The sequence below is a fragment of the Engraulis encrasicolus genome, chromosome 3 (assembly GCF_034702125.1).
Source record: "Engraulis encrasicolus isolate BLACKSEA-1 chromosome 3, IST_EnEncr_1.0, whole genome shotgun sequence".
Classification (NCBI taxonomy): Eukaryota; Metazoa; Chordata; class Actinopteri; order Clupeiformes; family Engraulidae; genus Engraulis; species Engraulis encrasicolus.
The window spans coordinates 26,061,089-26,073,588 of record NC_085859.1 but is presented as its reverse complement, the minus strand read 5'-3'; the positions used below and the strand labels follow the sequence as shown (position 1 = coordinate 26,073,588).

Here is a 12,500-nt window from a genome sequence, read left to right as displayed (position 1 = left end):
TTATTATTATTATTATTATTATTATTATTATTATTATTATTATTATTATTATTATTATTATTATTTTCACACTTTTTTTCCGAAGCAACTTACAGTTATTTTCAGGATATTGGTTACAGTCTCGTGTGCAATGTGGGTTTAGGAGTCTTACTCAAGGGCACTTTAGCCATGGATGGAGGTATAGGGAGAGAAAGGTAAGTGTGTGTTTCGAACCTGCCACCCCCTGATCACTGACCACTGACCACTCACCTACAACAGTAGGCCATGGCTGCCCATTTTCTTGGGAGATGTCTCCCTTCCATCTCTGCATGCACTATAACATAGTACATGTAGTACTATAACATAGTATTCTGTGCAGGGCTCTAAATTGACACCAGCCAACTGGCCAAATGCAGGTGAAATTTCATTTTGGCTGGTAGAAAAGACCAACTTACTAGCCACTTTGTCCCATTAGTGAGTGTGTGTTTGGCTAGTAAGACTTCATCCAGCCATTTTGGCTGGTGGTGAAAAAAATGTTAATTTAGGGCCCTGATGGGAACATGCCTCGTCTTTCGGTTCCATGATCCGTTACCCAGTATACATTCGCCTCCAAAAGAGTTGTCGCCTATCCATCTGTTTGGAATAACAGCTAATAACCTGACTTTCAATTAATCACTTGGCTTCAAAAGTCACTCATATGAAAGCTACAACCCTCCCGAATGAAAATGTATGTACAAAAATAAATTTCATGCACCAACGAAAGATTGACCCTTTATTGAACACAGACAGGCAGATTTTCACAAGACAAAAGTTTTGTCGCCTATCGAACATAATGTGAAAATGAGCAGATAAGTCACTTCAAAACACTTCAAATACGCAGATTGGGTGTCATACTTAATCACCGAATCACTCACACCTCTCCAGAAAATCAACTTTAGCCTTAGGTGTATGTTTAGGGTCATTGTAATCATGGAAAGCAACACAATGAAAATCAATGGAGTTCAATGAGAGATGGTGACATATTCGCTATTCGTAGAGCAATACATGTTTAACTTCATGATTTAATCAATGATAAAAGCCCTCAAACACCTGCAGCATGCATGCAGCTCCTCATATGAGCTATATCTGTACCATGTTTCACTTAATGCACCATTTCTCTTTTTTCATATTCTTCATCTCCAACACCATATAGTTTTGATGCTATCAGTTCTAAAATGGTTGATCTTGGGATCTTGACTTCAGAGTATGAGTCCCATTAGCCTTCATTTTTGTCAGAATTAGGCCTGACATACTCTTGGTTGGCTTTTTTGAGACAGGGCAGTGGGAGAGACTTCTTTGGTGTTAAAGGTGAAGAATTTGGAAAAAATACATGGTGCCTAAAGTCAAACATGGGAGGGATACAGCTCTTATGTGGAGCTGCATGCATGCTGCTGGTGTGTGAGGGCTTTTATCATTGATTACATCATGAAGTTAAAAATGTATTGCTCTACGAATAGCAAATATGTCACCATCTCTCATTGAACTCCATTGATTTTCATTGTGTTGCTTTCCATGATTACAATGACCCTAAACATACACCTAAGGCCAAAGTTGATTTTCTGGAGAGGTGTGAGTGAATCAGTGATCAAGTATGACACCCGATCTGCGTATTTGAAGTGTTTTGAAGTGACTCATCTGCTCATTTTCACATTATGTTCGATAGGCGACAAAACTTTTGTCTTGTCAAAATCTGCCCTGTCTGTGTTCATTAAAGAGTAAATCTTTCTTTGGTGCATGAAATTTATTTTTGTACATTCATTTTCATTCGAGAGGGTTGTAGCTTTCATATGAGTGACTTCTGAAGCCAAGTGATTAATTGAAAGTCAGTTTATTAGCTGTTATTCCAAACAGATTGGTAGGCGACAACTCTTTTGGAGGCGAGTGTGTAGAGTGCATCAGGCTTTCTTCCCCCCCTCTATCCGAGACTGAGTCAGAGAGTAGGGATTGAATCCAAACTCAGGCCGTAAGCAATGAGATATTTGTGTCCACTATTGATGTCTGAAAGTCCCATGCTACCTGGGGTAGAGGAAAAGGGCTTATTTGGATACTGTGTATATCCAATATTGATGCTTGGATGTCCAATGTTTACCCGGTGTGGAGGAGAGGGCTTATTTGGCGGAGATGGAGTAGGCCGTCAGGAAATCAAAGGAGCCCCTGCTGGCGATGTGTCAGCACTAGACAAGACGGGTGTCAGCAGAACGGCACATCAGGCCGGGATTCATGGTTTATCACAGCTGTCCATAAATTGCCTCCATACGTGTGTGTGTGTGTGTGTGTGTGTGTGTGTGTGTGTGTGTGTGTGTGTGTGTGTGTGTGTGTGTGTGTGTGTGTGTGTGTGTGTGTGTGTGTGTTGTATTGAGTTGTCCCCTGTGTGTGCGTGCGTGCGTGCGCGTGTGCGTGCGTGCGTGCGTGTGTGCGTGCGTGCGTGCGTGCGTGCGTGCGTGCCCGCGTCCCCCCCACCTCCTCGGTCACAGTGTGTGTGCGCGTATGCAGGCTCACCTGTCAGAATGGAATGTGTGTGTGAGAAAGTGTGTGTGAGAGAGAGAAAGTGTGTGTGTGTGAGAGAGTGAGTGAGTGAGTGAGTGAGTGTCTGTCAGGCTTGTGTGTGTGTGTGTGTGTGTATGTGTAGTGTGTGTGTGTGACTGTGACAGAGAATCTACTGTATGAGCCCTGTGTCACAGCGTGTGTGAGAGACAAGACAGTAACCGTGTACCAGAGGGAAGGATATTAGAAATGAGAGGGAGTGATATAATGGTGTGGCCTTGCTTTTGCTCGTCCTCCTTGATTAAGTGTGGTCCGTCCCCGAGGAGCACAGTACAATATATAGCCACTTAGGGAGATTAAAACCGTCGGCCAACCAAGGTCCATGAATACTATGGGCCTAGAGGAGACAGGAGAGAGGGGCTAATGGAACTCCGCCATTACCATTACCACACTCATTGGCATGGATCTCTGCTCTCTGGCTGCCTCATCCACATACACACTCACACACTGTACACTCTCTCTCACACACACACACACACACACACACACACACACACACACACACACACACACTCTCTCACGCACACACATACGCACTCGCACACGTGCACACTCACTCACACACACACACGTTTGCACATAGACTAATTTTCACACGTATATGCACACACGCCTGCACATGAACACGTATACACATGCAGACGTGGACACACACACACGCACATGCACGTATGTACACACATTCACACGCATGCATTGCACACACATTCACAGGCGCGTGTGCGCACACACACTTTTGCACGTATTTACACATGCACACATACACATACACATGCACTCACACACCCCCCTCTGCCCCGCATGGGCAGAATGTATGGGTTATGAGAAGGTGACCGGCAGATGATTCATTCTAATGTGTTGGCTACATTCCCAACATATGGTCCACTCCAGCTGAAATCAGCCCACTGCTGCTGCCGCCGTGCCAGTTGTGGCCAGAGGAAGGATTGGACGTGGGAGTGGAGACTGTCTGTCTGTTTGTCTGTCTGCGTGCCTGCCTGTCTGTCTGTCTGCCTGTCTGTCTGCCTGTCTGCGTGCCTGTCCACCTTACCACCTACCACCCTGAGGATATGTTTCATGCCCAGACAGATAGACAGACAGACATACAGGCAGGCACAGAGACGGGCAGGCAGGCAGGCAGGCAGGCAGGCAGGTACGCATAGAGACAGGCAGACACAGAGACAGACAGGCAGGAAGGCACATACGCACAGAGACGGGCACAGAGACGGGCACAGAGACCGACAGATACGGAGACAGACACAGAGAATGCCGGCATATAGACAGACAAGCAGTCAGACAAACAGACATGGATACAGACAGACAGACAGACAGACAGACAGACAGACAGACAGACAGACAGACAGACAGACAGACAGACAGACAGACAGACAGACAGACAGACAGACAGACAGTTGCAGGCAGGCACAGTAGAGCATGTATATGGCCTGGCCTGCTGTTGTGGACATTGGCAGAGGAGAGGAGCACTTGGACTCTGGCGTGGAGACTCCCTGCCTTCCTTTCCTGTGGCCTCGGGATATTATCGCGTCCGAGGAGGGAAAAAGGTCAAAGACACCGTAGCGCACTCCAGACAGCACGCAAAGAGATCTCACAGAGCCCCAAGGGGAACATCACTTCCCTTCACTTCACTTCTCCTCATTCTCAATCGCAACACAGTAGCTGTGCTTCTGAAGGCTGCGAAAAAATGGTGTCAAGATAATAGAAGCAAGCACAAGAAAAGAACAGAGGATTTCTGTTTGTCAGGCCACAGCCTAATCTGTGTGCTAAAAGTGTGCTTTCAAAGATCTCAGGGCACGGCTCCAGTCATAATTGGTCATTTTAGATAAATAATGTATTTCCCCCCTTGTCATCCAATGTCCCTGCCGTCTTATAAGCATTGAATATACAGTAATGCCTTGATGCAATACAATCTCAATCTTCACAGTGCTTGTAAGTCTGGCTGATGGTCATTGAGGTTGTGTTTCTGTAGGCTGTGAAAAAAGGGTGTCAAGATAACAGAAGCAAGCATAAGAAAAAAAGAGTTTGTCGGGCCACAACTTAATCGTGTCTTCAGGGCTGAAAGATGCAGGCTCCTTAAATATACTTGCATCTCTTCACACCTGTCTGAATGCTCTTAAAATTTGCTTGCAGACAGCTATAGTATAACAACTCATAATTTATTTTTAGACATTCATGTTTAATTTTAGACATCATTTATATTGCTTTTTTTGCTCTATTTTCAAATGTCCCACCTTCCTCACAAGTATTGACGGTACTGTGTAATGCAGTAAGGCCTCAATTGTGATAAAGTGAGGCTCTAAATGCCACAGTCCTTCACAATACAGATTTCAGAGTGTTTGTTTGCCTAGTTGATGGACATTTACGGCATTTTGTAGTTCATTTAAATTGATATACTGCAAAACATTATCCCCTTTCTGCAGAGCCTATATTATAACCTTACTGTCACCAAAATTGTAATGACCATGTCCCACTCGCATTTGTGGCCCTTGAAGACGTCTTATCCGGCCCCCGATATAATGTTAATGTTATGCAGCTTCATATGAAATATGACATATTTTGTAAAGGAATCTTAGGAACTCCATTTGCAGTACAATTACGCTATATTCAGGGGACCTAAAGATGATGGGGTCTGATGTAAAGGTGGCCGCCTTCAATATAGTCCTAAAGTGCAGGGGGAAATCCTGGTTTGTGTTCATAGTACAGCCCTTGGAGGACTTTTACGGCCCTTGAAGCAATTTGAAGCGGCCCTTTGTATGAAAAAGGTTCCCCACCCCTGTCCTATTGTATTACTTCTGGCTCCTGGTAATTTCATAGCAATGTTGCTATGATGTAAGAAAGACTGGGCTACTTCTCAGTGACTAGACCCAGGGATGACCGGAGCAAACAACATACTATTCGAGGTTTTTTTTATTTTTTGGTGCACAAAGTGACTGACGTTTCTATGCACCTTTGACTCTGAAGAAACGGTAGTCGAAACGGTAGTCACTTTGTGCACCAAAAAATAAAAAAACGCGAATAGTATGTTGTGTGCTCCGGTCATCCCTGGGTCTAGTCACTGAGAAGTAGCCCAGTCTTTCTTCATTCTACGGTCTGGACTGTGAGCATCACGGGCTGAAGTGCAAGAGTTCCTTTAAGTTGCTATGATGTAGTTGAGTCTTTTTAGCATTGAGTGGAAAGGCCCAATGGCGGGCCCATCTGCACAAAGATGCTGCAAGGCCTTTTATTCCAGTGGTGAAATAATGTTAGATTGCAGTTGTGTATGATGCATGGATGGATCAGCTAATATTGTAGCATTAGGGGTTTTGTGTTCTTGTGGGAGTTGTGTGATTGATGCATGGATTGTCTTGCTCAAGGATATTGGGTTTTTTATTATATGCTAACAAGTAAGCTCTGTAATTTGCGGAATAGCAGCGTAGACGATCACTACCTGAACAACATTGTCAGGGCGTGTATTATACAGTATATCACGAAAGTGAATACACCCCTCACAGTTTTGCAGATTTTTGAGTATATCTTTTCATAGGAAAGCATTACAGAAATTTTCTTTGCATTGAACTTTTAAATCTGCATCTGGCTTAAATAGATTGGTGTGAGATTTGAATGCAATCCTATGGAGAATATCATGATCTGCTTCAGTAGTCACAGTGCATGTTGACATGCATGTTTCTTTTAGGTGTATTTCAGATTGCCAATGTTGACAGCATTCATGCATCCCCAAACCATGTCAGTCCCACTACCATGCTTGGCTTATGAGAGGATACACCTTTTTTGTAAAACTCACTTGTTTACCACCACACATGCTTGACACCATCTAAAGCAAATTTGTTTATCTTGGTCTCTTCAGATCACACGACATGGTTCCAGTGATCCATATCCTTGGTCTGTTCATCTCTCCTGAGACCAAGATAAACAAATTTGCTTTAGATGGTGTCAAGCATGTGTGGTGGTAAACAAGTGAGTTTTACAAAAAAGGTGTATCCTCTCATAAGCCAAGCATGGTAGTGGGACTGACATGGTTTGGGGATGCATGAATGCTGTCAACATTGGCAATCTGAAATACACCTAAAAGAAACATGCATGTCAACATGCACTGTGACTACTGAAGCAGATCATGATATTCTCCATAGGATTGCATTCAAATCTCACACCAATCTATTTAAGCCAGATGCAGACTCAAAATGTAAAAGTTCAATGCAAAGAAAGGTTGAAACGCACACTGATGACCTCCATTGTCATCCCTTTTCATTTCGTTTCATTTCGAGACAATTCGAGCCAACATAGCCCCTTCTCTACCGGATTTTAATCTGGGGTGTACTCACTTTTGTGAGTACATGTTCAAACATTAATGGCTGTATTTAGTTTTTTTCTGAGTGAACAAGAAATTTAAGCGGTTAAATATGTTGTTAAATGGTCACTAATAATCAGTGTGTCAAAGTGAAAGTTCTGTAATGCTTTCCTATGAAAAGATATACTCACAAATCTGCAAAAACTGTGAGGGGTGTATTCACTTTCGTGATATACTGTATGCTTACAGGGAAGCTTGCTAAGTAGTGGTGTAGTTATGTGGATTGACTCGCTAAAAGGCATTAAGAGGCTTTGTATTATAGCCAATGCTAATGATGAAACCATGCTAGGGAGTGGTCTTGGATGGTTTTAGTCGCCAAAGTATATTAAAGGGTTGTGTGTTATGGGTAATAATGAAAGCATGCTAGTTAGTGTTTAGTAATCATGCACCAGTTCACGAAAGGTTGTTTGTTCGAGGCTAATAGTGACTAGAGGTGTAGGCTTGACTACTTGAAAAGACATGAGGGATCTCTTGTGGTGATGCACCTAAAGGACATGAGGAGTCTCTTGTGGACTGCATGGTTTGCTAATAGTGATGATCAGTGAATGGTGTTGTTGATGTATGGCTTGGCTATCTATGCGAAAGGATATTAAGGTCTTCCTGGGTGTCCGTTAGCCGGTTACCTATATCAGATTAGCAGGTCACTGGGTGACACGGCGGCCTAGTCTTAGCGGAGGCTTGTCTTAGGTCAGCAGCATACACACACACGCACATACATAGCAAGAAGTGTAATGATCAGAATCATGTCGGAAAATTCTCTACCTTAAAGATGGCAGTTAAGACAGATGATGAGGCCTAAGTTTAGTCAGAGGTCAGACTGGCGTGCGCTCTGTTCTGCCACCATGATGCACACACACACACACACACACACACACACACACACACACACACACACACACACACACACACACACACACACACACACACACACACACACACACACACACACTAGAGACACGTCTGCCTAACTCACCTCTTACACTTTCTCTCTACCCCACGCACTTGACCTACCCTCTAGTTACTGTGCAATAATATAGGTCTAAGCTTCCAAAAAAACCACTAGTATGCAAATAAAAATAATAAAACGGTTACAAATGGTGTACAACACTTATAAGTAGCCTACTTAAGAATTGTATTTCCTCATATTGTTTTTAATGCCATGCCATAAATACCTTCTGCAAGTGTCATTCACCACACCTTCCAGGAATCATCAGGTAGTGAAACATTTCCGCTTCATTATTGCTGCTTAAATATTATCTTAAAGCTGTTTCCTCTCTTTCTTCTATCTCCATCTATATCTCGCAACGTATCTCTGCCTCTGCCTCTTTCTCTCTCTCTCTCTCTCTCTCTCTCTCTCTCTCTCTCTCTCTCTCTCTCTCTCTCTCTCTCTCTCTCCTTCTTTCTCTCCTCCTGTGTTATCTGGATTTCTGTTTCTTAGGCTTTCTGTAGAAGTTGGTTAATAACTGATAGTATTACTTTTGCAGGCAGTGGTTGTGTGTGTGGGGGATGTTTGTGTGACGTGCGGAATGATGGGCAGCTGGTTGTGAGAACATATGGTTGGGTGGGATTGGGAGCTGCGGCAGTTGGTATGTGTTATTGCTGTCGTCTTGTCTGTGGAAATGAATGGTCACTCTGTGTGTTTTTTGCAGTTTGTGTTCTTGAAAATGGTTGCCTCATTTGATGTATGATTTGTGGATCGGTTTAAGAAATAATATACATATAATTGTGTGCTCTTTCTATCTTTCTCTGCCTGTCACCCTCCCTCCTCCCTCCCTTCCTTCCTTCCTCATTCCTCTCTGTAAGACTCTCTATGAGGTCTGTGACTTTTATTTTCACCCGATTTCTTTTAGGTTTCATGATTCCTCCCTACTGTACTTCCTCTCTCTGTTCTTGTCATATATTCCATTCCACCTCATTTGCCACTTTTGCTCTGTGAATGACAAAAAGACCAACAAAGGTCGGCGTCTGCGCCTTGAACTCAATGCTCGTGTATTGCTTGGTGCGAGCACTCCCAAAAAGTAGTAATCACTCAAAAATGGAAAAAAGGAGGCGCACACAAGACTTGTGTGAAAAAGTGTATTGAAGCCGAAAATATACAACAGAAGTCTAAGGATTAACTGGAGAGACAGACGTTTCGGAGCTAGTCCATTTTCAATGTCTCCAGTAGTACTGGAGACATTGAAAATGGACTAGCTCCGAAACGTCTGTCTCTCCAGTTAATCCTTAGACTTCTGTTGTATATTTTCGGCTTCAATACACTTTTTCACACAAGTCTTGTGTGCGCCTCCTTTTTTCCATTTTTGAGTGATTACGGCTTTTGCTCTGAACATGGTCTGTCTGCCTGCCTGTCTGCCTGTCTGCCTGTCTGTCTGTCTGTCTGTCTGTCTGTCTGTCTGTCTCTTTCTCTCTCGCTCTCGCTCGCTCTCTCTCTCTCTCTCTCTCTCTCTCTCTCTCTCTCTCTCTCTCTCCCCCACAGTCTTTATTCAGTCACCTGTAATGTGAAAATGATACTATGAACAAGTGTTAAATCTCTCGCTGTCTCTCTTCCTCTCCCTCTCTCTCTCTCTCTCTCTCTCTCCTTATGCCTCTCTGTCTCTCTTTCTCTCTCTCTCTCTCTCTCTCTCTCTCTCTCTCTCTCTCTCTCTCCCTCTCTCTCCCTCTCTCTCCATCCTCCAGGTTACCTGCCCAATGGTGTCCATGCAGTGGAGGCCATGCTAGCAGCAGCCAGTATAGGAGCCATCTGGAGTTCCACGTCTGTAGACTTCGGAGTCAATGTAAGGACCAAGAGACCTGTGTGTTTGTGTGCTTATGCTGATATTGCATCAAAGGATTTTACATTGAAGGATTTCCATTACAATTGCTCTTGGAAACCGTGAAACCGTGCAGGCGTTCGTGCGTGCATGCGAGCGTGCGTGTGTTTGCATGTGCGTGAGTGCTTGCTCCTTCTTTCCTAGAAAGGCACAGAGTACTCCGAGCCGAACCTGATCCGGAGTGTGTGTGTCTGTGTGTGTGTGTGTGTGTGTGTGTGTGTGTGTGTGTGTGTGTGTGTGTGTGTGTGTGTGTGTGTGTGTGTGTGTGTGTGTGTGTGTGTGTGTGTGTGTGTGTGTGTGTGTGTGTGTGTGTGTGTGTGCGCGTGCACTCAGGTGTGTTGGATGGTGGGCGCCCACATCAGTCATGCATGCACATCCACATTGCACATCTTACTGCACAAACAAAAGCTGCATGAAGCTCAGGAAGCATCGCTGTTCCATTTCAGACCAGAAGCGACAAATGCAGCCAAATCGAAAGCAGGACAGATAGTAAGTGGACAGATAGCAAGTGGAATGCAAGCCTTCCGACATTCCAAATTGGCTGCAGAGGCTTTTGCCAGTCTGTGCCTGTAGTGAAGGGGAGTAGAGTTTCCCCGCCGGGACTCAAACCCGGAAATTCTTGGTTACCAACCTGGGGCTTTGACCGCTACACCAAAGAGCCAGGCACGTTGGCATGACAGTCAGAAATAGTACTTAGAGATATGGAAAAAAAACACACACACATCACAATATGGATTATTTTATATTACGATAATGATATACATCACGATATGCCACAGTTGTTTCAGTTATTCTCTTTATTTTCTCCTTGTTTAAAATGAATCTTTTTACTCTTCTTTCTACAGTTATATGAACTTAGAGTGTGCATAGTAACGACGTAACATGTTATTAAATTATACCAAATTGTATATTAGTTGTAATAATGGATACAATTAGTTGATCACTATAGAAACGATAGAAGAGTAAGGGCACGATTTTCTACCACAGTAACAATATACAGTATACAGTATATTGTCATACGGCCCGAGTCAAAGCGCACCCACAGCCCCAGTAATGGGGGCACTCCATCACAGTGCTATTGCTCATTACCATGTAACTCGCTGAAGTTCAACTTCCAATCTGTCTCCTTTCGTCCATAGACTTTTCAGAAGGTGGATTAAAACATGTATTATTCTATACACTCTATGCTCTCCTCGCCCAACACGCTTTTGTTGATTTTGTTGTCTTATGCTCATCAGTACAAAGTCAGTTACTTCGGTCACCTTTGCAGCTTTTGTCCCTTTTTGTGCAGTTAGGGTCATCCTAGGCAAATACCTTGCATTCGTTTTTCAACTCTTGCCGCGGTGGTAATCGTCTGGTAGAAGAGCCCTGTCGCTGGTTCTCTATGGTATTATAAACCTTCGAGGTCTCTCTGTTAGGTGTTTTACGGTTTGCTTTGAGTGTCTTTATCTAAGGAATTGGTCAGTAAAGCAGCTACTTGACACGCACGCCTGTGTACCCGTGGCAAAGACACAGTATGGAGAATTGTCCATCAAGCACCAGTAACGCCCACCATGGCACAAACACCTGTAATCACACATTAAAGCCCAAACACAAGCACACTCACACACGCCCGCACACATACGCTGAGGAAAGACTCGAGAGCATGCAGCCTCTTAGTGTAAGGTGGGTCCATCCTGGACTACATGACCGCATTTGTATGCATAGCACTGAAGGAACAATTGGAGATATGCATGGATGTACTGTGCATTTGAGCTCAACCCTGGGGTGCGTTTCTCGAAACCATTGTTGCTAACTGAGAGTTAGCTACTTTGTTGTTTGCAATGCAATTTCCCATTGACAACTACCCAAGTTGCTAACTGGCTAACATCTACACTTTTGAGAAACAAGAACCAAGAAGAAATGAACACGAGTAATGAAAAGACGCAGGCTTTTGGTGCAGTAACACATTAAGACATGGTTATTGCCATTTTATGACAACACGCTTATAATAGAGACTCTGCTTCAAAACACTAGTTTCTATGAAAATTTACCCTGTCCAGCCTGCTTTGTAAACCTGCATGAACAGTCAACCAACTTGTTTGACATTAGTGCTGGTCAATGGATATGCACAGTTCGAGTATAAGGTGCCGGGGTGTGGCATTTTGGCACTGACAAAGCACATATTCACTAACGCATAGGCATTGTTTTCTTTTTGTCGTATGGACAGACGTGCAATATGTGGGCCGCTGTCCTTAGACTCACCCAGGCTAATGTTCACAAACACATGACATGAAGATGCATAGGCGCACGCACGCACGCACGCACACACACACACACACATACACTACTCGCCTACACAAATACAGGCTCTAAGTATATGCTCTTATCAGTATCCCGAGGCACTGGAGCTGGCCTAGATATGGGACGGGCTGTATTGTTACCTGCTCCCGCTTCAGTGGCCACTGAGCCTCAGTGCTGCACTACAGCATACGCTGCCACCTTGTGGACAAGAGCTAGAATTGCCGTCTTTAGCGGAGACTGAATAGCAAACAGCTGCTCTGCATTTTGTGTTTGGATGGGTGTGTCTGTCTGACTGTCTGTGTTTCCATGTATGAATTGATGTTTGTGAGACATCTGTAATTTTTTCGCATGGCATCCACACAATATCTTGAGGTAATTTCCGCATGGTCATTTGAAGGGATAAATGGCTAGTTGAGCACTGTATGTTGCTGCACACTTTCTGATCACCTTGACCAGTGCAAATCAAATTCCTAGTAATAAGCAGA

The 12,500-nt window shown here is 43.9% G+C and overlaps 1 protein-coding gene across 2 annotated transcripts in view; it reads left to right on the top strand.

Annotated features, from left to right (window-relative positions):
• Positions 1–12,500, top strand: part of aacs (acetoacetyl-CoA synthetase) — a 78,025-nt gene that overhangs the window by 9,894 nt on the left and 55,631 nt on the right. For both annotated transcript variants that reach the window (XM_063195069.1, XM_063195068.1), the window contains one exon: positions 9,599–9,696. In XM_063195069.1, the coding sequence (XP_063051139.1) occupies positions 9,599–9,696 (98 nt within the window). The remainder of the gene's footprint in view (positions 1–9,598; positions 9,697–12,500) is intronic.